Genomic DNA, 27952 nt, shown 5'->3' with positions numbered 1-27952 from the left:
GGTTTGATTCTGATATTGGTGGGGACACAAAAGTGCTCTGTGGCATCGCTCCTGAAAGTTGATGTTTTTTGCATTTGCAATCATAATTTCATGTTATGTAGGGGTAACTAATGAGCAACTAATGAAAGACAAGAAGGCAACTTAGAAGAGTTCTCAGTTGCTCTGCTGGCTGAAGTCAACTGTGCATCATCATGACTAACACATCATTATTTAACCTCACCAGTGAATTTCCAGCCTTTGCTCCACAAAGGATATATGGAAATAATAAGCTAGTAAAAAGTAAAAAATAATTTTAAAAAAGTGTAGGCTATCTGTTTGCCATTAAATATTGGCTTTCATTAAGCCTATCTGTATTGTTGAGGCTCTACAGTTAGATACCCTTGAAGTAACTTACACTTTGACTTATAAAGAATTGTGTCCTTTTTCCTTTTCTTTCCAAGCACAGACCCACAGGCGAGCGCACACGCACGCACGCAAACAGACAGACAGACAGACAGAAACACAAATGTTCATGTAAATGACACCACTGATGTTAAAATCCGTCTAGCTGACGTGACCCAGGCAGAACAAATGCCGAACATGATGAACATGTTGACAACTTACATTCGCGGTTGCAGATTCAAGCCCCGTGACCTCCTGTCCCGTCCGACCAACGAGCAGGTAACTTTTACAAGCAGACGGAGTGACAGCGGGGACAGCCAATCACATGTACGTTAGCGAGAAACGGCAGAGCCAATCAAAGAGCGATATTCAGGTTAGAGGCGGGACTTCTAGCAGAGACCGACTGTTAACCCTTTGTGTGCCATAATCATTTGACTAAACACTACGAACAGCGGACACAGCAGCTGAATATTGGTAGGGACGTGTCCCTAGCGCCCCTACCCAAGTCTACGCCCTTGCCCGGTTCACACCGAAGCGCCGCGAATAGCCGCGGAACAGAGCCTGCTTCCGTTCGGCGCCCTTGTTAACCAATAGTGTAGTTCAGACCAGACGCGAAGCGCCGCGATCCTCCGCAGCCGGCTCGCGCCGTGCAGCGATCGTTTCAGCAGCTGGTCTATTTTGTGCTCAAGCCGCGAGTGATCGTGTCAATTCTGGCAGGAAGTCACACAAACAAACACGAGACAATCCGGTCAATTTTCAAAATAAAACCTATTTTCTAAATAAATTACCGAGATTGACAAATACCTGAGTCCAAAGTGTGTAGGCTACGTTTGTGTTTATTAGGGTTGTGAACGATAAACCGATGCGACCGGATATTCGGTTTAACAAGTGAGAGATTCGGCTGTATCGGTAGCAGCCTCCTGAATCGATACAAATTAGCCATGAATTCCTAGATGAATCGGTTGTAGAGTCATGAACCGGTTATCGCTATGGGCTAGAGTGCTTAGCCGTTAGCGGTGTCTTTAATAGCTCATAAATCAATCAACGGGCCACGTATAAACAATTTTCCTGCGAATATCTTTGTTACAACACGATTCGCTAATTGGAGTAGTTTCATGTTGTGTCCAATAACGGAGGGGACGGGGGGTTTAACAGATGACGTCCTGATGTTAGCTTTGCTGCTGCTATTAGCACACTCCCCATCCAAGAGCTGCTCCTGTCTCTGCTGCCTGCTACAGGTAGACAACCTGGTCCGACCTGCGGGTGTTGAACACTGGACCCGACGTGGAAGCATAGACTAGGCTATTAATGAGCGATAACTCTAAACCCGGCTGAAAAAAAGCAGCCGTCTTCGCTGTAATTGCCACGACCGGCAACTACGTTTCGACGTATATTTTGATATGAGCGTTAGCTGCTGTTAGCCACCGCCTGTAGCTCAGCTAGTTAGCTTCATCGATAAACAAACGTAATTCGTAGCAGTCTTGTTGCTAAGGCAACTCCGCTGCCAGCCCCTGGAAGAACCGGTTCTTAGCTCTGACCCAGCAAGGAGTTGGTGCTGAACCAAGAACTGGTGCTGAGCAGGCACTGGCTCCGAACCAGCACCGGAACCAGCTCGGTGGAAAAGGGCTAATTACAAAAACGTTCTCACAGATATTGGTCCATGTCAAAGATTAAATACATTGACATGTGATTTTGTTGTTATTCTCTTTTTCTTCTTTCTTTTTTTTGCCAGTGCTTTAAAGCAACAATGCTTGGGGATATATTTGAAAAAATATTGTAGTACTACTGTAAGATAGTCAATTCTTTATTTTATAAAATATCTAGCCTACAACAAATATTAACCGTAGAATCGAATCGTCCTACACTGTATCGAATCGGATCGAATCGGTCTGTATTAAAAGGATATCGTTTTTGAATCGAATCGTAATCTGTGTATCTAGATTCATATCGAATCGTTTATCACAGAGAGATGTGCAACCCTAGTGTTTATTAATCTAAACAGAGTGCGAGAGAGGAACACACACACACACAGGCTACATACACAGCTGAGGGGCGGAAGCACTCGCGACCGCCGCAGAGATATTAGCATCTGGTGTGAACTGGAGAGACGTAGCGCTTCGGCGTCCAGTGTGAACCCGGCGTAAGATAAACTAACTACTGTAGCAGACACACCGGACGGACAGAGCGGGTTCACTACAACATGGCACCTCCGTCTTCACCAGCATTTAAGAATTGCGCTGAAAAATAGCGCTGTTCCGTTCACTGTAGCCTATAATTAACCAGGCTAACGTTGACCTTGACTATTACAGCTCCTTCTCCGCTTAGTGAAAAGCTACAACATAGAACAAGACTAATCCACACGGTGTGAACTGAAACTGCTGTCAGTTGTTTGGCCTCAGTGTGAAATGTCTCCCTGCTGCTCCCTGTTCTTCCTCCTCCTCCACAAGATCAGCGCTTTAAATCATGAAGCTACAGCTAAGATAAATTAACTACTGTAGCAGACACACCGGACGGACTGAGCAGGTTCCTCACAACATGGCGCCTCTGTCTTCACCAGCATTTAAGAATCGCGCCGTTTCGTTCACTGTAGCCTATTTAATTAACCAGGCTAATGTTGACCGTGACTCCTTCTCCGTTTAGTGAAAAACTACAACACAGAACAAGACTCACAAGTAGGGCTGGGCGATATGAGAAAAAATCCTATCACGATAATTTTTTTCATATCAGTCGATATCGATATATATCACGATAGGACTCAAGTCACTGTTTTTGTCAAGCCTAAATGTTCCATCATACTCACAAGTGAGATTTGAAGATATCAGAAGGTTATTTCTGATTTAAATATTTATTTTTCGTCAAAAATTGAACATTTCAGCCTAATGATTAACATATAAAAGCAATGAGTAGCCTAATAACAGTTTCAGATACATAAAACTGGTATTATATACAGTTAGTTTCAACCAAATAATTTGATTGGACAAGAGACATACATGAGTGCTGATACAGTACAACAGCACTTTACAGACATTATCACTCCACTGTTCAGGCGTTCTTTAACATTACATCAGACAGGAGTTAAATCAGAGCCACACTCCCCATACAGGAGCTGCTCCATCTCTCTGCTGCTGCTACAGTTATAGCTAAACTGACGTGAACATTAAAACCCGGACCTGGCGTGGTCCGTCTAATTAGCGATCATTCTCAGCCTAAACCCGGCTGAAAAAGAAAAAGGAAGAGAAATCGCCGCGGTTAGCGCTTGCTTCGCAAGTGGCCAGTGTTTAGGTCGGCACAGCTGAACAGTGTCGCTCTGGTGTGAGGAGCAGCAGCGGCGGCAGCAGCAGCGGCGGCAGCAGCAGCATTAACAGCAGCAGCAGCAGAGCGGCCACGCCGTGACTGCGCTCCCTTTGATGTGTGACGGCGGCCGGAGCTCGACCCGCTCCGACTGCCTGGTGTCTCCGTGGTTAAAGTTTAGCGCTGTTTACACCTACTGTATTAGAGTTCAATCAATCGGGGTTAATGTAAACATGTGTGACGTCTTTTCGCGGTCACTCGTCCTAGTTCTCCTCCATTTTTTCTTTCGAGGCAACACTCATCCTCTCTCTTTTTTACTGGCGATGCCCCGCTGCTGACGCCAGGCTGCCGCTGCAGCAGCCCAAACATTACCACGTGTTGTTGTGCTGTGTACAGTCTTCCTGTGCCGTGTCAATCTAACCTGGTTGGCTCAGCCATTGGTTCAGCACGGCGCAACTCTCGTTTTCATTGGCTGTTTCAAAACATGAATGAATGAAACCTATCGACTTTCTATCGACCACGTTTCATATTGCTATTGAGTAAAGTTATATCGCAATATATATCGTTATCGTTTTATCGCCCAGCCCTACTCACAAGACTAATTCACACGGCGTGAACTGAAGCTGCCGTAGATTTCTGATAATAAATCAGCTTTAAAAATGAGTCAACAAGCTGTTAGGCTAATCAACACATTTAAAAACAGGTGAACTCATGAAGCTAAAGCTAAGATAAACTAACTACTGTAGCAGACACACTGGACGGACCGAGCAGGCTCCTCACAACATGGCGTCTTCACTGGTCAGCGTTTAAGAATTGCACTGAAAAATGGCGCCGTTCTGTTCACTGTAGCAGTAGCCTATTTAATTAACCAGGCTAATGTTGACCGTGACTGTTATAGCTCCTTCTCCGTTTAGTGAAAAACTACAACATAGAACAAGACTAATTCACACGGTGTGAACTGAAGCTGCTGTAGATTTCTAATGATGAATCAGCTTTAAAAACAAGTCAACAAGCTGCTAATCAAGACATTTAAAAACAGGTGAACTCACCAGCCCCTCTCCTCCATATTGTCAACAGTTTCCATTGAAGCAGGTGAACGCAACATCCTCCAGATGTCAGTTGTGTGGCCTCAGTGTGAAATGTCTCCCTGCTGCTCCCTGTTCTTCCTCCTTCTCCATCAGATCAGCACTTTTAACCATGAAGCTAAAGCTATAATCCAACTACTGTAGCAGACACACCGGACAGACCGAGCAGGTTCCTCACAACATGGCGGCTCCGTCTTCACCAGCCGTTTAAAATAAGAATCGCGCCGAAAAATGGCGCCGTTGTTGTGGCCCTACTGGTTCCTAATTTAACTGGTTACGGTGCTGAACAGCTGCAGATGTTTTGCGCTCCCTCAGCAGATTCGTCACAAATTCACAAACATACACAACATATTACCAGCGAGTTTCAAGCCACAATTCACATCTACCGCGGCGAATATGCTGCTGTGAGTGAGCACTAACAATACGTACCAGCCACATGGAAAAAAAAAATAAAGTGGAGAAAAAATAATCTTCACATATTTGCGTGGGTCGGGACTCGATCTCGCTTCAGCAAAACCAATTACACCACTAACCACCTGTCTAGCTCTGTGAGCCACTCAAGCTCACAGGTGCCAGCCGCTTCACTGGATATCAGTCAATTACGTCACTACAGGTAACGTTTTGACTCGAGCTGATCTCAAACAACTGGTTGGTTTGCCTTTGAAATACACGGACAATGCCTCGGTGTTTATTGTTCTCTTTCCTCCAGTCTAATCAACATATTCAGCGCTACACTTCTCTCCGCACAACACTACACACTATGACAAAGCCTGTCGTGTTGAGAAAGTGATGAACTAGCTCGGAAATACTGTCAAAATACGCTCAACAATATGTAAACAAAATCGAAACACTTGAGCCACTGCATGTGTTCATGGTTGAAAAGTACGACTTGCATTTAATCACATTACTGTATTGCGAATGTTTTGTGTACTTACATTTCTTTACACTTCTCTACAGATCTTATTAAACGCACAACGTATTTATTGGCGTGCATTAAAAGAAATGTTCACTTCAAGTCGCCGTGGTTCGCGGAAGAGATGTTACCTGAGTCTACCTGTTTCGATCTGCCTGTGACTATATGCGTTCAAGGGACCAGGGCAGCGTCGGACGTCGGCCATTTAGATCGCCATGGACCCAAAACTGTTTAGTTCGTCAGTTTTTTCTGTGAATGTCAAACTAGTTTTAATTAAAATGTATACCTTTACAAAGGGCAATGATAAAATATGTCGGCACACGAAATCTAAAGCATCAGACCATTCTATAAACACATTTCAAACAATCGACTCACGTCCGACGCTGCCCTGGTCCCTTGAACGCATCATATTCACCGCAGCCAGAAACAGCTAGACTCAGAGCTAACTTCACCTCTCTTCCTCGAACCACAGCGACTTTAAATGGACATTTCTTTTAATGCACGCCAATAAATACGCTTTGCGTTTAATAAGATCTGTAGAGAAGTGTAAAGAAATGTAAGTACACAAAACATTCGCAATACAGTAATGTGATTAAATGCAAGTCGTACGTTTTTCACCCATGAACACATGCAGTGGCTCAAGTGTTTCGCTTTTGTTTACATATTGTTGAGCGTATTTTGACAGTATTTCCGAGCTAGTTCATCACTTTCTCAACACGACAGGCTTTGTCATAGTGTGTAGTGTTGTGCGGAGAGAAGTGTAGCGCTGAATATGTTGATTAGACTGGAGGAAAGAGAACAATAAACACCGAGGCATTGTCCGTGTATTTCAAAGGCAAACCAACCAGTTGTTTGAGATCAGCTCGAGTCAAAACGTTACCTGTAGTGACGTAATTGACTGATATCCAGTGAAGCGGCGGGCACCTGTGAGCTTGAGTGGCTCACAGAGGTAGACAGGTGGTTAGTGGTGTAATTGGTTTTGCTGAAGCGAGATCGAGTCCCGACCCACGCAAATATGTGAAGATTATTTTTTCTCCACTTTATTTTTTTTTTTCCATGTGGCTGGTACGTATTGTTAGTGCTCACTCACAGCAGCATATTCGCCGCGGTAGATGTGAATTGTGGCTTGAAACTCGCTGGTAATATGTTGTGTATGTTTGTGAATTTGTGACGAATCTGCTGAGGGAGCGCAAAACATCTGCAGCTGTTCAGCACCGTAACCAGTTAAATTAGGAACCAGTAGGGCCACAACACCGTTCTGTTCACTGTTTTGAATTAACCAGGCTAACATTGACCGTGACTGTTATTACAGCTCCTTCTTTGTTCACTTTACATGACAAAAAACTAACTTACAGGTTACACAAGACGAGAGTCACGAGAGACTAATTCACACGGTGAACTGAAGTTGCTGTAGATTTCTGCCGTTAAATCCGTTTTAAAACGAGTCAACACGCTGCTAATCAACACGTTTCTAGTAGGTTTTAGTATAGTAGCTTAGCTTAACTCACCAAGTCGCCGTTCAGCTCGTTACAAACCGTTCAAACAGACGCAGACAGCAGGTGAACACCACGTCCTCCACTAAATGAGAAAATCACGGTTTTAATCCCTCGTTGTTTAGTGTCTCTTCTCTGTTTCTTCTGTCTCTGGACTCTTTTCTCTGTCGCCGTCTCTCCAGCAGGCGGCGCTACACGCTCTCTGATTGGCTGTCACCGTCTTAAAGGAACAGTACACAGATAAAACAGAAGCACCAACACTGGATCACTGTCACTGTCTGTCTTCATCAATAATGACTTATTATCTAGTCTCAGGTCGTAATAACTCAGCTCGCATATTCACTGGCTGATTATAGAAGATGTTGAGGTTCAATACAGGACTGGACAGAGGTCACAAAAGGTCACAGGACTCGGGAGTAAAAGTTTTATTACAGTAATAGTTTCTGTTCAGCTCAGGTCATTACCTGGATCAACACACCTGACTTCATGGAGGAAAATATGGGGGAAAAAATACTACCAGGTCACATCACAACACCATTTATCTGATTTGTTTTACTTGACTTTTCATAATTTATCTAAAGCAAAATGGATTTTTAAAACACTTTTACATCAGTCACATTATGGGAACCAGGTATCAGGGAAAATATTCATGTTTGCAATGCTAATTATATAATCATTTGTTATTTGCTCAATGACATTTTCCAAATATTGATCTTCTTAGTGTGTTTACATACACAATATATTTTCTATACCTTGTGTTTTTCTTCTTCTATACATTTTGATTGACAGACAGCACTTTGATGAGCTCCAGCTGTTTTAATCTGCTCCTGATATAAAGTTGACTGTAAATGTAGAGACTAAGTTGAATGTTTGTGTGTAACCACTGTGTGTGTAGCTGAAGCAGCTGATAGTCAACGGTTTCCTCTCACTCCTCAAAACAAACCTGCTTCTTTGTCACAGAGACTAAAATATATTGAGACATGAAACGTTGTGGTTTTCGGTCACAGCAGGTTGACGAGTGTGAGCAGAGCTGTTTCCTGAACAAAGTGAAGCTGACCTGAGTTCAGTAGAGTGAGCTCAGTCCACACAGCATCAGCCCTTCAGTCCTGTAGTGTTGGCTCCACCTAGTGCTCACTACACAAACCAGCAGATACACACTGGTTGAGAGTTGGTGATGAAGCTGGGATTGAACATGAGCTCTGATGGAAAAATGACAGATGATGTGAATCTTCATGAAGCTTTATGGAAGTTGGATGTGAGTGTCAGAGTGACGTCGATCTCCAGCAGCAGAAACATCACAGTTTACTGAGTTTAACTGAATCCACAGACACTGAACTGATCATTTTAATTTTACATTTAGTTTTAATTGGGTAACACTTTATTTTAAGGGGTCCTTGTTCCTGTGTATCTACCTAATTAATTACAGTGCAATTACCTATGTAACCGTATGTAATAAAATGTACTTACATTGTAAATACATAGTGTATTTTGGTGTACTTACAGGTCCTTGTTACACTTGTAATAAGAAATGCCAAAGTGGCCTCTCTCTTTACACAAGCATTTCTTATTACAAGTGTAACAAGGACCTGTAAGTACACCAAAATACACTATGTATTTACAATGTAAGTAGGCTACATGTTATTACATACGGTTACATAGGTAATTACACTGCAATTAATTAGGTAGATACACAGGACCCCTTAAAATAAAGTGTTACCTTTAATTGCACTAAAGTTACTTTGAAAGCTCTGCAGCATTTATTAAAGCAGAAGTAAGCGGAATATTTGTGTTAATATAAATAGTTATATCTTCCGACAGCAATCACTTTCATAGAGTGTTTGGTCTGAAACACGGGTCTGTCAGTCCCTCTGCTCTGCTGTAAGCCGAAGAGAAAACTTTTCTCGTATCCTACAAGTTTTATCCAATGAGGAGAGAGAACGGCATGAAGGGCTGTGTGACGCAGGGACGACGACCAGTAGAGCCATGACGAGGGCGGGGGCTGCTAACTCCATCGGCTGACAAGACGTTATGGTGCGTTCAAGGCAGCCCGTAACTCGTGTTTTTCCGACCTGTGAAGTCGTACCAGTTCGATCTGGTACGAGTTCACGGGTCGGAAGTTACGAGTGGCCGTTATAGTGACTTTCACAGGTAAAACAGGTCGGAAAAACACGAGTGGGTTGCCTGGAACGCTACAAAGTTGGAAGTCGTGACGTGAAGCTGTAATTTACGGTTTCAAAAGCCTGCCTGGAACGCAGCATTAGCCAAAACGACCGGATCGCTTACTTCTGCTTTAAGCTGGGAGTCAAAGAGAGTACCCAGACATTTGTATGAATCAACAATTTCTACGTCCTCCCCATGGATCATGCTTACAGTGGTGTTTGCCTTGTGTTTCCTGAAATCAATAACCACTTAGTTTTTAAAACATTAAGGTCAAGGAAGCTGTCGTCACACCACTTAATAAAATCAGGAAGAGCACTACCATGATCTGACTCGGTGCCTTGAAGGAGTGACAACAGAGCAGTATCATCTGAGAATTTAACAAGGAAGCTGTCTGCTTTAAGGCACCTACAGCTGTCAGTGTATAAGATAAAAAGTAATGGGGAAAGGACACATCCTTGTGGTGAGCCAGTATTAGAGATCAGAGTTTTAGACAGGACCCCGTTGACTAAAACCCGCTGTGTCCTGTTTGTTAAAAAATGTAAAAGCAAGGTTAAAAGATGATCAGGCAAATTAAAATAAGACGCTAGTCTCTCGATTAAAATGGATGTGGTAGCATCTTATTAAAAGCTGAAGAAAAGTCGGCAAATAAAAGCCGGCAAATAAAAGCCTGACATGAGATTTAGGTTTCTCCAGGTGTTTGTATATGTTATCAAGAATAAAAGAGAGAGAACGGCATAAAGGGGCGGTCCTCTCTGTGTGTGCAGCCAAGGGATGCGCGTGAATGTGGTGACGTAGGGACGAGGGCGGGGACTGCTAACTCCATCGGCTGACAAGAAGTTAGCCAAAACCACCGGATCGCTTACTTCTGCTTTAATTTATGAAAATAAAAGTGTTATTGTGTGTGTGTTTTCTTAATGAGATGAAGGTTTGGTGATGTGTGAAGTTGCTGCCACAACCAACTGGTGACTTCTCAATGGAAACAACTGTTTCTCCATGAATTAGAGTCTTAACACTGTGTTAAAAAAATGAATCAGTGTAGTGAGGTATAAAACAATTTTACCTTCAATAAAAAGTGCTGTGAAACTATTTAATCAGTTATTCTCTGGTGTAGATGAGAGCTGGGAGTCAAACACCAACAGACACAATGTTCATCATTGATAGATATTTATTGAATAGAATCAGGAGTTATCATCAGCATTACACAGAGGAGAGGACGTCTCTCCATCAGCTCTATAGAAACTATAAGAAAATATTGAAAATGTGATCATTATCAACTCACACAACTGACATTAATCTCTCAAGATTTTACTGGAAAGTTACAAAGTCATTGATGATTGAACAAAACAACAAGACAGCAGAATATTCAGAAACAGCAGCAGTTTCTCAGTCGTATATCAGACATTAGAGAGGTGATCACATTGATTCTTAAATTGTTATTACAGGAACATCACGGCTGCTGAATCATCATCATATCACCTTGTTGTCTATTGTTGTCTATTTGCCCAGTCCTTCACCTACTTCACCATTTGAGTAGTTTTCCAAACAGGGAAAGCACTCCTGCCATGATGTTTCCTCCATCCACTCCATCTGCTCGAAGTTTCATCTCTTCCAGTTTCTGGAGATAGATCTTCTCAGTGTCTCCTTTCTCCTTCATCTTCTCAATCAGGAAGTCCATGTCGACATAAGTGGACACTGATTTAACATTCAGGGCGATCTCATCCAGTTTGACAACATGTTGGTAGGCCTCTTCAAGATACTTAGTCTTCTCTGCCATCAGCTCTTTCATGTCCTTCCCTAGATCTTCCAGGTGAGCAGTATTAATCTTTAGAACTTGTCTTGTCTTGGTGACATACCTCCATCTTTCTTTCACATGATCTGATGCAGGACACTTGTTGGTACATGAGGTGCAGCGTCCATCTTTTATCACCTCACAGCCTCCAGGTCCCCAGGCTAGAGTGCATCCTGGGTAGTGACAGTTCTCTTCACAGATGTTACAGGTAACAGCTCCTTTATAACCACCGAACCACTGCCAACCCCCATCGATGTCCTCTTTCACTTTGTAGGGCTCGTCAACTGCTACAGTGAACGTGTCACTCTTCTGTAAGTCATGTTTCCTCAGAGCTTCTTCAATCTGTTTGATCTCTCTCTGTTTCAGTTCAATCAGTTGGATTCTCTCCTGCAGGTTCTGGATACAGGCCGTCAGTCTGATACGTGAATTCAACACTTTAACTGTTGTCTTCAGCTTTTGAGGTGTGGCTGCTTCCAGGAACTCAGTGAACTGACCCATTTCATCTTGTGTAGTTTCCCAGGCATGTTTTAGAGCTCTCTCAGACCTCTGTTGTCTCTGTGTCATCTCTGTTCTCTGTGTCGTCTGTTTGTTGTCAAACAGGAAGTAAACAGGTTCACCATTCTTATCTCTGGCACATTTAATTTCTGCAGCTTCAAGAGCTTCAAGAGCGTTTTTAGGTGTGAGTCCATCTGAGTGTGTGATCAGAGCGACGATGTTCTTCTCCATGTCGTTTCCAAACAGAGAAATCACTGAATCAAAGACGTACATCAGTCGGTCACTCAGTCGATTCACTGACGCCTTCATCACCAGACCCACTGCACTGAGTTCATGAACTCCTTCTTCTGAGCGGAACAAGTCCAATAATCTCTGACTGATGATGACATCATGTTCGATCCCTCTGGTGTCTCCAAATCCAGGAGTATCAATGATGGTCAGAGAGAAGGGCAGAGTTTGATCTTCAAAACCAAAGATCTTGTACACGACCACATCTGATGTCTGACTCCCACATCGATTTCTCTTTTCCTCCTCTACGATCTTGAACCAGATGTCGTCTTTATACTTCACTCCCATGGCGTAGTTGACCAGAGCGTTGATCAGAGTAGATTTTCCTGCTCCTGTTTCACCAACCAACAAGATGGTTTTGTTCACTTTGTCCAGTTTCTTCTCACCAACAGTCTTTCTGGTCAGAGTTCCTATCTTCTCTTCCTTTGGTGTGAGCTGGTACAGAGCAGGAGATCCTGAAAGGATCAGAGAACTCTCGGAGATGATGTCCTTGTATTTTGAAGTGATGTTGCTGATCCTGTGGAAACAGCAGAGATTTACTCAAAACACATAACCGACATTTAGAGATATCGGTAACACTTTACTTGAAGGTATCGTCATAAGAGTGACATGACACTGTCATGAACGTGTCATAAACATTATGTCAATGTCATAACGTTGTCATTAAAGCAGAAGTAAGTGATATATTTGTGTTAATATAAGTCTTAAATAGTTATATCTTCCGACAGCAATCACTTACATAGAGTGTTTGGTCTGAAACACGGGTCTGTCAGTCACTCTGCTCTGCTCTGAGCCGAGGAGAAAACTTTTATCGTATCCTACAGTTTTTATCCAATGAGGAGAGAGAACGGCATGCAGGGCTGTGTGTGCAGCCAAGGGACGCCGTGAATGTGGCGACGTAGGGACGAGGACTGTTATGGTGCGTTCAAGGAAACTCGTATTTTTCCGACCGTGAAGTGGTACCAGTTCGATCTGGTACGAGTTCACCGGTCGGAAGTTACGAGTGGCCGTTATAGTGACTTTCACCGGTAAAACAGGTCGGAAAAACACGAGTGGGTTGCCTGGAACGCTACAAAGTCGTAAGTTGTGACTTGAAGCTGTAATTTACGATTTCAAAAGCCTGCCTGGAACGCAGCATTAGCGAAAACGACCGGACCACTTACTTCTGCTTTAAGTGTCATTCGGTTAACCCTAACCCTAACCCTACAAAAACCGAATGACACTTAATGACAACGTTATGATATTGACATAATGTTTATGACACGTTCATGACAGTGTCATGTCACTCTTATGATAGTGTCATGTCACTCTTTTGACGATACCTACAAGTAAAGTGTAACCGAGATATCTTATGCTTACTTGTATCACTAACTATATTTTCTGTGGGAGCCATAGACTTATGTCCTATTTGTATTATTATTTTCTTATGTTCCTGCATATTTAATGGTGATATTGTTTTTCACGATGTGTTCTACATTTTCAAAGTACACTGCATGGAACTAGGTGATTGACAAATGATTTGTTTAATCTTATGGTCAAATAAAGACCACAGAGCACAGAATTGGTATTGGCACAGGTATACTTCAAAGAGGGTACTTGATTACACATTTTTTCGTTAATAATAGTATATAATAATAACAATAAAGTTAGACTGGGTGTTTGTTGGTCATACTTTAAAAATGTGAACACATTTTCAATCTGTAAAATTGATTTTCCACTTTCTGTGCATTGAAATGAGCATACAGTATGATTTACAAATGACACCCTTCATTTTCATTTGCTGATAGAAATCTGTGTACTGGTAAAGAACAACTTCTCGTGACTGAAATGTGGTCAAAGATAAACATTCTGAAGAATGCAGAAATACCTATTTGAGATATTAATTGGTTAATTGGTTGGTTAATAAAATAACCCTACATTTAACAGAATCATTTAACATATCTACTCTTGTAGATATCTAAACATTTTCATCTGCATTGTACACTTTGTTTTCTACAAAGCATCTGTTTGGGATGATATTTACTATCCTTATCATTCATTTAGCTACTTTCAAAACTTAGTTTAACATACTTGTGCTGCAAGACTGCTCTGGTTGTCTCATCCTTTGGACCTTTCATCTTCTCCAGTTTCTTGATCTTCTCTGTATCTCCTTTCTCCTTCATCTTCTCAATCAGGAAGTCCAAGTGGACATGAGTGGACAGTGAAACCACATTCATAGCAATCTCATCCAGTGTGACAACATGTTGGTAGGCCTCTTCAATACATTGAGTCTTCTCTGCCTCCAGGTTTTTGATTTTCTTTTCCAGATTTTCTAGGAGATTCTCTGATTTCTCAGTTTCAGTCATGTTTCCATACTTCTTTTTAATTTTTTCTACAGTCATCTGAATTCTGTTTGTCTTGTTCACATACCTCCACTTTTCTTTCACATGATCTGATTCAGGACACTTTTTAGTACAAACAGTGCATCGACCATCTTTCATCACCTCAGAGTCTTTAGGACTCATGGTGCATCCTGGGTAGTGACAGTTCTCTTCACAGACTTTACAGGTAACAGCTCGTTCATAAAAAAACAACCACCACTTCCCCCCTTTGATTATTTCTTTCTCTTTGCAGGCCTCATCAACTTCTACAGTGAACTTCCCATCCACCTTCAGGTCATGTTTCCTCAGAGCTTCCTCAATCTGTCTGATCTCTGTCTGTTTCAGTTCAGTCAGTTGGATTCTCTCCTGCAGGTTCTGGATACAGGCCGTCAGTTTGATACAGGAATTCAACACTTCAACTGTTGTCTTCAGCTTTTGAGGTTTAAGTTTTTCCAGAAAGACTTTAAACTGACTCAAACCCTTCATGGTTATTTTCCAGCCTCTCTCTAAATCAACCTGTGTGTCCTTTGTTCTCTGTGTCGTCTGTTGGTTGTTAAACAGGAAGCGAACAGGTTGATTCTTCTCATCTCTGGCACATTTAATATCTGCAGCATCAAGAGCTTTAAGAGAGTATTCAGGTTCTTTTTCAGGTGAGTGTGTGATCAGAGCGACAATGTTGTTCTTCACATTCTCTCCAAACAGAGACGTCACTGAATAACAGAGATAATTCAGTCGGTCACTCTGTTTATTTTCATACGCCTTCATCACCAGACCCACTGCACTGAGTTCTTGAACTCCTTCTTCTGAGCGGAACAAGTCCAGTAATCTCTGACTGATGATGGCATCATGTTCAATTCCTCTGGTGTCTCCAAATCCAGGAGTATCAATGATGGTCAGAGAGAAGGGCAGAGTGTTTTTATTAAAGTCAAAGATCTCGTACACGACCACATCTGATGTCTGACTCTCACAATGACTTCTCTTCTCATCCTTTACGATCTCAAACCAGATTTTGTCTTCAAACGTCACTCCCATGGCGTAGTTGACCAGAGCGTTGATCAGAGTAGATTTTCCTGTTCCTGTTTCACCAACCAATAAGATGGTTTTGTTCACTTTGTTAAGGTTCTTCTCACCAACAGTCTTTCTGGTCAGAGTTCCTATCTTCTCTTCCTTTGGTCTCAGCTGGTACAGAGCAGGAGATCCTGAACGGATCAAAGTACTCTTGGAGATGATGTCCTTGTATTTTGTTGAGACGTTACTGAACCTGTGAAGAAAAAGTAGAATAAAGCTCAAACCACAGAGAGAGACACAACTTTATGACGACTGAGTGTCAAAGGTGACAGGTGTTCTTGTCCCTGATGTGAAGTCTCCTCAGTTTCCTGAGTAGTTTGTTGTGTCACTGTTACTTTCAGTCACTGTGTGTTGTTGCTGCCTGGTGTTACTCACGTTGCCATGGTGATTCCTGGTACAGAGCGCCACATGGTGAAGGTGAAACAGGTGTGATGGTGTCTGGACTTTGGTCTCTGCATCAGATTAAAAACAATCAGTGAAAGCTGAACAACAGACTGGTTCATCAGTGAGGAAAGAACAGGACAGAAGAAAATGGAGCGGACCAACTCCCAGTTCCATGTGAAGCTGTTTTCAGACCTGGAGCTGCTCTGATCTGGTCTCAGCCAGTTCATCAGTAAACTGTGTTTCCTCTCAGCTCATGACTCTCAGAGAAAAGACCAGACAGTAAAACAGGTGAAGGAAGCTGAGGAGGTTCTCAGTCTGAGTGTTTGATAATACACACTTCATTTGAATGGTTAAATGACAGAAGCACACAGAGCTGATCAGATTTCAAGCACCGTGAATCCCTCTCAGCAGCTTCACTGCTCGATCTGTCTGTCAGTTTGAAAAGCATGTCATTTCATTGGAGGTTAATTATTTATTTAGTCCAAAAGATTTTTAATCCAATCCAATTTATTTGGATTGTATTTATTTATACCAAACATTTTTTTTAAAAGTTCAAAAGTAATCTAAGTTTCACAAACAATTATATCTTTGTGTTTTATTTATGTATTTAGTCCAAATATTTTTTTTAAAAGTTTAAAAGTAATCCAAACTTCACAAACAATTAGATTATTGGTGTTTTATTTCGACTTTGCCCTGTTGAAAATCCATAAGAAGGGGTCTGAACGGTCCAGACTGTGGAGTTGCAGTTTTACAGTCAACCAGTAGGGGTCTCTACAAGGGGTCTGAACCTGCGGGTCCAAACATGCGGGTCTGAATCGGCGGTCTCCGGGTCTGCAGACACATACTATTGGGCTGGCCGCGTGCGTGGCACGTCGGCGTCGCTTCGGATTTTGCGCGCGCAAGGCGCGCGGTTACATTGAAAACAATGGAAAACTCTCGCGCAAAAGACGCTCCATGTGAATGGGCCCTAAGACTCCAAATATGTCGTCAGATTGAAGAGATCTGACTATTTTTTACACAGGTTTATACACGACAAATTATCACAATAATAGCCACTCCTTCTCCTACAGTACCACCATGACCAACTGGTCAGAGCAGATCATCGGTGTGCGAGAACATCTTGTCACGTTTCAGTACACAGGCAGCTTGTATAAATAGTTATCGAGTTTTTTATTGATCAAAATTTTCAATAGTGCCCATAGAGTCAAATATCATATTAAACGCTCCTGAAATTAAGATAATAGGTTCCCTCAATGAAATTAACCATATTCACAAGCGTATCTGTTCCTTTAAAATACATGTGGCAATATCACATTATATAAATTGCAGGAAGTTTAGGTAAATTATATAAAACTTTATCCATCCATCCATCCATCCATCCATCCATCCAATTTAATACATTATCTTCCAGACAAGATCAATTTTTCTGATCTCGGAGATAGATCTTATGACCATAGTAAAAGTATGGATCCAATCCTTCCTCATGCTGTTTGATTTATTTAAACAACTTGTTTAATCATTTGACACTTTGTAAACTAGCTGTAAATCAGTCTTATTGTGACATGTCCTGTTTCTTAATACTATCACACAACAAGAAAAGAGTTGTTCACAGGGTCTCCGTTTTAAACCCAATACTGAACCAACATTTCAGCAACGATGGGAATAAGTGTTTTATTTGGACTTTATTTAGACAATTATGTCTCACAAAGTCAAACCCTGATCACACAGGATGTTGCTATTTGTAAGTGTGGCTCCGTCTCTTTTTACTTTTTAAACACACACTAAAATTATGGAGCGCAAGCATGTAGTTGACGCGTGTCTTCTGCCACAAAAACTCCACAGTTCTTCTTTCTCACGAGGGTTTATTGAAACCTTTCTTCAAGTTACAACAAATAATAAAAAACTGTGTAGCAATCCTAAATCAGGCAATAATCATTAGCACAATTAGCACGACAGCACGGTCAAAAACTAGTGTGCTCTCCTCGCCTCCATAATCATAACTGAACCAAATTACGCATACATCACCTTGCGCACGTCTCAGCCAATAAGAAGAGAGCAGCTGTTATTAACTAATAGGCACTCTTATAACCTCAAATACCGTATATAAAGGATAAATCCAACACATGTAAATTATTTATCACCTTATGTGTAATTCACAAAATGGCTCTAACATAACCTGCCCCTAATTGTTAGGTTAACAACATACCAATTACCAAATACAAACACATAGAGCCATTGTCTAACAATAAATCCTGTCCACGTTTTTTTTTTTTTTTTTTTACATATGATTCAAGGTCATTAAATGTCTTTATTCAAAACAAATAAATGTCCTTGTCTTATTCAGTCTCTTTAATCTTCACGATGCCTCCTCCAAGAGACATATCTTGGTGATGGGTCTCTCTAACGTGCTTGTCTTCGTCTGAACACAGACGCTGCGGACCGTCCCCTTTGAGTCCGGCATGATCTTGACAATTTTCCCTATCAGCCAGGAATTCCGTGGCGCGGAGGAGTCCACAATGAGGACGACGTCTCCCAGGCTGAAATTCCTCCTTGTTGTGCTCCATTTTTGTCTTTCTTGTAAAAGAGGTAGGTACTCTTGTGTCCACCTTCGCCAGAATAAATCTGCCATATATTGGATTTGCCTCCAGCGGCGACGCGCATAGAGGTCATCCTTGGAGAAGACACCTGGAGGAATATTTGGCTGTGTTCTCATCACCAGCAAATGATTTGGGGTCAAAGCCTCCAGATCATTGGGGTCGTTCGAGGTTGTTGTTATGGGTCTGTCGTTGATGATACTCTCCACTTCACACAAGAGTGTCTGTAGACCCTCATCATCCAACGTCTGTTGTTTCAACAGGGAACTTAGGACTTTCCTTACTGTTCTTATTTGGCGTTCCCAGACACCTCCGTGGTGGGACGCGGCAGGCGTGTTAAATATCCACTTAACTCCTCTTATCAGCATTGATTCTCGGATCTTAGGCTGGTCCAGGTCTTTTAAAGACTCCTTCAACTCTCTCTCAGCACCGACAAAATTAGTGCCGTTGTCAGACCGGAGAACAGACACTTGTCCTCTTCTGCTTAGAAAGCGACGTAGTGCATTAATACATGAGCTGGTGTCAAGGGAGTGTGCTACCTCTATGTGAACTGCTCTACTGGTTAAACATGTGAAAAGCACACCATATCTCTTCACTTTGCTGCGACCTCGACTGACTTCAAATGGGCCGAAGAAATCCACGCCGGTGTTTGTGAAGGGTGGCTTATCTGGCAACAACCGATCTTCTGGCAAATTTGCCATTTTTTGTTCACCTGCCCTAGCATGTAGTCTTCTGCATGTGTTACACTCTGAAATCATTTTTTGTATCACTGAGCAGGCCTTAGGTATCCAGAACTTCTGTCTCAGTCTGGCAAGAATGTAGTTTCTCCCTGAGTGTCCTGTCGCTTCATGTATGTGACGGAGGATGAGTTTGGCGATCCAATCATCTTTGTGCAGGATAGCCGGGTGTCTGGCATCCAACGGCATCGCAGATCGGCCTAGCCGTCCTCCTACTCTTAGCACTCCATCTTTCAAATAGGGATCCAACTTAAAGATATGACTATCTTTTCTGACATGATCCTTTCCATCCAGCAGGGCTTTAAGCTCCTCTGCATATTTTCCTCTCTGACATAGGCGAATTAACTCCGTCTCCGCCGTGGCAAGATCCTCAGTGGTGAGCTCTTGTTTTTCAAAACTTTGCTTGTATTTGAGCATCTCTTGCTGGAGCAAGGACTCTGCTTTAGATGTGTCATTTTCATGTTTCCGTATTGTTTCTTGGAGCTCTTTTCTTTTCTGCTTCATGTTGAGCAGGATCCCCTTTAGGCGCATCAGCCAAGCTGTCGCTTTCTTGAGTTTATACCAGCTTGAGAAGTGATGTACAAACTGAACCATTGTATCCAATTTTTCATCTGTTTGTACCAGAGACACTTGAGCTGACCTTTTGACCTCTGCTTCTTCTTCTTCTAAGTGAATAGGCTGGTCTGGGCGTTTAGGCCATTCTTCCTCAGGTCTTAACAGGAACTCTGGCCCCTGTATCCAGTTCTTGCTCTGCAGCAGACTCTCAGCACTTAACCCTCTCGAAGCCTGATCTGCAGGGTTGTCTGCTGTGCTCACGTACTTCCACTGAGATGGCTTTGTAGCTTCTTTAATGAATGAGACTCTGTTAGCTACGAATGTTTTGTAGCATCATTTTCAATATACTTAAGTACTGTCACACTATCTGTCCAGAATCTTGACTCATTCAGCTGTAGCTGCAGCTCACACTGAAGCATCTTATCCATCTTCACAGCTATAACAGCCGCTGTCAACTCCATCCTGGGAATGGTGACCAGTTTGAGCGGTGCCACTCTTGACTTCCCGATCATGAATGAGGTGAGCTTCTGGTCCTTTTCGTTGGTCAGCAGGAGATAAGATACTGTACCATAGCCGTCGTTGCTGGCGTCAGAAAAGTGGTGCAGTTGTGCTGTTTTGATGATGCCGAATCCTGCAGGTTTGATGCACCTGCTAACACAAAAAGATGACAACTTTTGTAAATCTGACAGCCACTTTTTCCATTTCTTTGTTTGTTCTTCTGACACTTTGTCGTCCCATGCTTTTTTCTCTTTGCAGAGTTCCCTCAGAAGCAGCTTGACGGGAAGGACGAAAGGTGCCAGGAATCCCAAAGGATCGAAAGCTGAGCCCACGACTGACAAGATTCCTCTTCTAGTACATGGTTTTTGCTGTACTTCGATCTTGAACTTAAACATGTCAGAGTTTGTGCACCATTGGACGCCTAGCGCCCTCTCTGTGGGTAGCTGGTCATTATTCAGATCGAGATCTTTAATTCCTGAAGCTCTGTCTTCTTCTGGAATCGACATTAGCAGTGATCTGGAGTTGCTTGTCCACTTGCTCAAGTGAAATCCTCCACTGAGGCATAGTGTTCTCAAGTTCTTAGCGAGCGCAACAGCGTGCTCATCTGATGACACTGAGCTCAGACAATCGTCCACATAAAAATTGTTTAAGATTGTCTCAACTGCTTCAGGCGCTGCCCATGTCTTTCCATCTTCAGCTGTCCTCCTTAGTGCATATGAGGCGCAGCTGGGGGAGGATGCTGCTCCGAACAGGTGCACACACATTCTGTAATCTGCTGCCTCTGAGCTCAGGTCGCCGTCCGGCCACCATAAGAAACGCAGCAGATCTGAATCCTCCTTAGGTACCTTCACCTGGTAAAACATGGAGTCAATGTCTGCCATCATGCCCACCGTATCCTTCCTGAACCTTGTCAGAACTCCTACAAGAGTGTTCGTGAGGTCAGGGCCTTGAAGGAGTTTGTTGTTCAGTGATACTCCCTGATATGATGCAGTACAATCGAAGACAATTCTTAATTTCCTCTTTTTGGGATGGTAAACTCCGTGATGAGGAATGAACCAAAGTCTCCCATCATCACGGTGTAGTTCCTCTTCTGGGACTTTGGTGGCGTATCCCTTGTTTACCAACTCTGTCATAAATCGGTTGTACTCCTCGTAGAAGTCAGGATTCCTGTGCAACTTCCTCTTGAGGCTTGTGAGGCGCTGCTCGGCTAGAGATCTGTTGTCCGGCATTTTTATTTCTTTGTCTTTCAGTGGTAATCCGATACAATAGTGGCCATCGACTAGCTGTGTGGATCTTTTGACTGAGTCGAGGAACTGATGGTCTTCCTGTGACATCTCTGACTTGTCGTCGTATCCTCTCTCTGGGAAGTCTGCATTGTACAGCTGAGTCAGTAGGTTTTCCACATTGGACACAGAAATGCGATTGACTGAGTGACTCACAACGTCTTGGTTAGCCGCAGCAGTGCCTCTGAGTGGGCCGTTGATAACCCATCCAAGGGATGTCCTTACTGCATAGGGCCCGTCACCTCTACTGTTTATTATCTGCCGAGGCTCCATGGCTTTATAGACATCAGTGCCAATAAGCAGGCCAACTTCTGCTTCAATGTGCAAGAGGCGAACTTCATGCAGGTAAGGCCACTGATCCACGTCTCTCTGCAGAGGAATGTTGTCTTTTTTCACTGGTATACTTGGTTGAGTGAATACCTGTGGAAGGTCTATGTAATTCTCCTCTTCCAAGCCACACACTTCCATATCTGACAGGACATGAGTGTTTACCTTCTTCTCAGCTCCCATAGTAGTGAGTAAAAGCTCTGCTTTTCTTCCTCGGAGGTTAAGCTGCTGCATAACTTCATCAGTGCAGAAGGTTGCCGTGCTTCCTTGGTCTAAAAATGCATAGACCTGCATTACCTTGTCACTTCTTTTGGACTTTATCTTCACTGGTACTATGGGGAGAATAGCTTCTTTATTACCTGCCCCAGTATGTCCCCTGCTTTCATGCTCTGCTTCTACAAAAGCACTGGTTACCTCCCCAGTAACTTCTGTGTTCCTATTTTCATCCCTCTCTTGCAGGGCTGGAGCATCCTTTGTGACGTGCAAAATGCTGGGGTGTTTTCCTGGACATTCGTTGCATTGCATCCTTTTACGACAACTCTTACTCAGATGTCCTTGTGTGAGGCAGCCAAAGCAGAGTCCTTTTGTGGCTAGGAATCTGATTCTGTCTTTAGGAGCTTGTTCTTTTATTTTCTCGCAGACCTCCAATGCGTGATTCTTTTTACAGTACATGCAAGGACCTTGAAAAGCATCGGCTGGTTTGACTGGACCATGCTCCTTCCGTTGTGACTGTTGAGCACCACTCTGTCCTCCAGCTGGAGAGACAGTTGTAGCAAAGCTGCTCTTGGGGTTACTTCTCTTAATGTTTGTCTTGGGCTTCCCCTTTTCTTCTATGCTGAGGTCCAAGATGTCTCCAAACAGCGGGTCGTTGATAACCTCTGCCTGCCAGTTGATAAAATCCACTACATCAGAGAACCTGGCTCTTCTTCTTGATCTTGTTTGGATCTCATATGCTTGGTTCCTCCACCGCTCTTTCAGCTTAAAGGGTAGCTTTGAGATGACAGTCTTCATATTGCTGGGGTTATCCATCTCAACCATGAACTCCACGTCACTCATTGTGTTTCTACACCCTATTAGGAACAAAGCGTATGCATGTAGAGCTTTCCTGTCTTCTGTTTTTATCTGTGGCCATTGAAGAGCTTTCTTCATGAAAGCTGTGGCTATTCTCAGCTCGTCCCCGTAGTGCTGTTGGAGTAGCCTCCTTGCTTCGTTGTAACCGTCATCTGGTCTCATATGTTCACAGCTAAGAACAAGGTCACGAGGTTCTCCACTTGTAAACTGCTGCAGGTAAAGCAACCTGTCCTGTTGACTAGCAGTCTTCCTCTCTATCACTTGTTCAAACGCCCTTATGAATGAGTGATAGCTGAGCGGGTCTCCGTAGAATATTGGAACATCTCTCCTTGGAAGTTGTGACATGCGCTGATGCTTCACCAACATCTCTGTTATCTCATTTTGACGCTGCATTATTTTACAGATGCCATCAGATGTGACTGCTTGCTGCGACTGACCTATAGGTGCTGCTGAACTGGCTGCTCCATGAGTTGAAGCCCTGGCATGAACATTAGCAGTCCAGGCTGGTCTCTGTGTGGCTATAGGTGCATGTGCTGAAGCCGTATGATGAACATTAGCAGGCTGAGATGACTGGAGCGCAACCATAGGAGCAGTGTAACTCACTCGTGTACGTGTCTCCTCATCTTCATCTTTAACTTGACAAGCGTCCTTTCGGCCTGCTTTGTGCCTGCGCTCTGATTCATAATATTCATTCATTCCGTCTTGACCATCTTCATAATCTGCGTAAACCTTTATCTTTGCATTTGATGCAGCGATCTTGGCGTCTATATCCAACTGTTCCTTGCGCGCCTTTAAGCGTACCTCCTCCATCTCAATATCTTGTTTTTTATTTAAGAAGGCAGCTCGTGCTCGCAGTTCTTCACGTTCTGCTTCCAACTTTAGGCGAGCAGAACTTGTGGTGGACACCTGTGATGAGCGACTTGCCACTGAGCCATTTTTTCTCCCTTTGGATGCACGACTGATAACCTCAGAGATGCTGTCACTTGGCTGTATATCATCGTCGCTGTCATTAACATAACTGTTCTTTTCTTCTTCAGGATAATTCTCTATCCTATCGATCCAATCCTCTGTTTCTTGAACAAAGTTCTCAATTTCCACACATTTGGGCATAAACCAGTTCACCTGGTCCTCTTTCAAATCTTCATCCTCAAGAAGAGGTAATAACGCAGTATTAATCTCTTTAAATTGTCCATAGAACTTGCCAAAAACAAACAGTGCTTCTTCTTTAATGATTTCCACATTAGCTCTGTCTTTCTTTAGGACATCAATGTCATTCCTTTTGCGAGTAATCTGAGACAACTTGCCTTTTCTCTCACTCTTAAGCCTGTTCAATTTTTCTTGTACAGCCTTTGCCGTGGGCTTTGGCGTCCTCTTCTGGCTGTCCGCCGCAACTTCCATTATTTACGGATGCACTCTTAATTAACTTTAATGCACACAAACTGTCCTCTTGCTTGCTTGACGACAGCTTCTCACTCTTCTACAATATTTCCGCGGAAAGGTCCAAGAGTTTAACTTCAAGTGTGCTCTAAGAGTTAGCCACCGCGGCTTAATTGCGTGACGGCTTCAGGCTCACCTGCCGCCAGCTCCCGTTCGGCTGCTATGCCGTGATCCCCGTTACTCACTCCGTGGCTTATCCACATCCAGAACGTGCACCTGGCTTGTTCTATATTCTTTTATATTCCTCTTCTTCTCCTATAGAGGTATCCGTCCGTATGCGTCGTTATCTCAACGAGCGTAGTTTTTGACTAATGTAAGTGTGGCTCCGTCTCTTTTTACTTTTTAAAACACACACTAAAATTATGGAGCGCAAGCATGTAGTTGACGCGTGTCTTCTGCCACAAAAACTCCACAGTTCTTCTTTCTCACGAGGGTTTATTGAAACCTTTCTTCAAGTTACAACAAATAATAAAAAACTGTGTAGCAATCCTAAATCAGGCAATAATCATTAGCACAATTAGCACGACAGCACGGTCAAAAACTAGTGTGCTCTCCTCGCCTCCATAATCATAACTGAACCAAATTACGCATACATCACCTTACGCACGTCTCAGCCAATAAGAAGAGAGCAGCTGTTATTAACTAATAGGCACTCTTATAACCTCAAATACCGTATATAAAGGATAAATCCAACACATGTAAATTATTTATCACCTTATGTGTAATTCACAAAATGGCTCTAACACTATTGAAGAACATTTCTGCTGATATTCAAACAATGATGTTGTTTGACAGCATGTCAGCAAACACTGCGTCCGTGACACTTCTCAAAACTGTTACATGACTAACTAATTAAACACATTTTTACATAAATAACAATATTAACATTATATATATTTACAAATATAACATATTTACAGTAGAGAGTTGCACATTAAGTTGATAAAGAGAATGATTTATAGAACTAACGACAACCAGTAATATGTGATAATGGATGATAATGAAAAGTGTAAAATCAGTCAATCAAATCACAGTCAATTTTTTTTTTTTTTTGCCATGATCGCCCAGCCCTACGTTGGTAAAAGAAGGTTCCACAGGAAATAATGGATGTGTTTGTTTTGAAATGATCAAATTAAATGTTGAATTTTTGTCTCATGTTCCAGCTTCATTACAGAAGAATAATTAATGTCAGTGTGATCTCACCTGTTGAGTTGACCCAGGTAACTCTGTGATCCTGAGGAGGAGGAAGAGCAGAGAGAGGAGCCAGAAGGCGATTTATATCAGGAGGAGGGCAGAGCCTCTGTGGTCATGTGATTTCACTGAAACTCTCAGTTTACCTGAAGAGACAAGAAACAAAAACATGTCACTGCAGGTCAGTAAGGCATGAGGAACCTTTTGAGAGATATGTCATACATCTACATTTCCCCAGCAACACCCGCTCATTTCATACATTTTTGATGGTTTTTCAGTCAAGGAAGTGACAGTAAGACTCCAAATATGTCGTCAGATAATAGACATCTGACAATATTTTTCACGGGAGTTTATACACGACAAATGATCACAATAATAACCACTCCTACCCAGTACTTAACAGTCAGACTACATCATCAGTTTGGGAGAACATCTTGTCACCTTTCGTTACTTCATGGTTGATTCTGTGTCTTCAGTGTCTTTGTGTCTGATAAAAGTTACCATGGAGGATGAAATCTGTTCATTAGTCGGAGAAGATGACAGACCTCATTTTCATGACCTCTGCAGCAGGTCTTGGCAGGTCCCATATTCACAAGCGTATCTCATCTCATCTCCAGACCAGATAAGATATTTGAATGTTTGCGTGCAACCTAACCTGCCAAACCTGTTCCTTTGTTACGAAGACAAAAACATATTGAAATGTTGTTTTCAGTCACGGCAGGTTGACGAGCGTGAGCAGAGCTGTTTCCTGTACAAAGTGAAGCTGAGGTCAGCGCTCAGTCCACACAGCATCAGCCCTCCAGTCCTGCAAGGCAAGCCAATTTTATTTTTACCCATTTTTTTTTACAGTCTCAAAGGGCTTGATATAGCATCATAAATAACTCTGCCCTTAGACCCTCACATTGACTGAGGAAAGACTCCAAGAAAACCCTTTTACCGGGGAAAATTTGACATTGACAAATTTTCACCCAGGGCGGGCAGACGTGCAATTGATGTTGATCCCATACAGACAAGAAAACAGTTTATTTGTTTATTTGGATCCCCATTAGCTGACAGCTACTCTTCCTGGGGTCCATGTTAAAAACATGCAATTCAAGTAACAATAATATTTTACATGAATACATACATGAATACAGTTTCAACACTAATTTCCGAATTACACATGCTCACACACTCACACCCACATATACAAGCACACACACAACACCTGCCTATAAAACAAGTTACCTAAAACACTGAGGTAAAATTTCATAAAAAGAAAATCCAAACCAGCAAAAACAGGTCACAGAGTTTTCAGGCCTTTACCCAAGAACAACCTTTTTAGCTGTTTTTTAAAACATTCTTTACTTGTTGCTTGAGTTAAAATTAAGGGCAACTTATTCCACTCAGAAATGGCTCTGAACATGACTGTTTTTTTCATAGCATTTGTTCTTGGTCTAGGAATCATAACATGAGCCTTTCTCACCTGTCTTGTTTCATGACCATGTCTGTTTTGAACAAATGTTATTCTTGAGTAAAGGCAAGTCGGCTGTTTTAAAACACAAATATTTCTAAATAAAGTTAGAAGACTTTGTCTTAATCTGTCTTCCACTTTCAGCCAGGCTAGGTCCACATGCATTTTGTCTATGCTTTTCCTCATTGAGCACCGAAGGGCAAGACGTGCAGCTCTATTTTGCACCAACTGCAGCTTACAAAGTTCTTTACTAGCTGCACTTGACCATATAACATAGATGCAAAACATGGAAAAGGTTAACAAGAGGTGATAGAGGCAGCTTCTGGTGGGAGGGAGGCAGGGAGAGCAGGCCAGCTTAATGGGAGTATGTCAAGCCTTGTCCTTGATAGAGGTCATGTTTTCTTGTTTCTTGCATGTTTTATTTTGTTTTACCTATCCTCTCCTCTCGTTTCAGGTGTTTTGACTTCCTGACTGGTTCTGCTGATAACCTGCAGTCACTGAGTCGTGTCAGAGGACTGGATGGCAGACTGGTTCATGAGGAGGGAGGGCAGACCGGTTTAACAGCAGGGCAAAGCGGATGGGGGCGATGCAGGCGGCAGCTGGTGAGGAGAGGACAGGAGGATTATGAAGTCTATTCTAAATCCTACAGGATGCCAATGGAGACACTAAAGAGGGGGAGATGTGTTCTCTTATAAACTCCTGTCAAAACCCTTAAGCGTTCTGGACCAGACCACCACACCAAAAACGATGAAATCACCTGTGGTCACTCCAGTCCCTCCTCGTTGCCAGCGTATACATTGAAAATGAATGGCAGCTGGTCGCCGCGGTTGCTCAAGCCGCTTTTGGTGTGAACGCACAGTAATCGGGGGTACACACTACAGGATTCTTCAAACCTTCAGAGATTAGGAGACCACACACTTGGCGATAACAAAAGACAGATCGCACAAGATCACTCTCTGCTGATGTTATAGTGTGTGGTGTGTACTAGCTACAGAGCACAGCACACACTAACCGATTCTTCAGCAGAGTATCAGGTTCTTCATGCTTGATATTCCAAATCTCGCCTCACCAACTCGACCTCTGCACTATTTATGGTGAG

At 42.7% G+C, this 27952-nt stretch overlaps 2 protein-coding genes across 2 annotated transcripts in view; both read right to left on the bottom strand.

The window, feature by feature from the left end:
• Positions 1 to 27952, bottom strand: part of LOC146976912 (uncharacterized) — a 60549-nt gene that overhangs the window by 24130 nt on the left and 8467 nt on the right. The window lies entirely within an intron of this gene.
• LOC146976913 (uncharacterized) lies at positions 10843 to 15924 on the bottom strand. Its single transcript, XM_085794260.1, has 3 exons — positions 15699 to 15924; positions 14006 to 15516; positions 10843 to 12434 (listed from the first exon to the last, which is right to left on the bottom strand). Exons 1-3 carry the CDS (start codon positions 15824 to 15826, stop codon positions 10843 to 10845), a joined length of 3231 nt encoding a protein of 1076 aa, XP_085650386.1. The 5' UTR covers positions 15827 to 15924.

Source organism: Trachurus japonicus, chromosome 12, assembly GCF_045865225.1.
Source record: "Trachurus japonicus isolate A0001 chromosome 12, Traja_1.0".
Classification (NCBI taxonomy): domain Eukaryota; kingdom Metazoa; phylum Chordata; class Actinopteri; order Carangiformes; family Carangidae; genus Trachurus; species Trachurus japonicus.
Note: the sequence above shows the minus strand (reverse complement) of the source record. Positions and strands in the feature narration are given on the sequence as shown.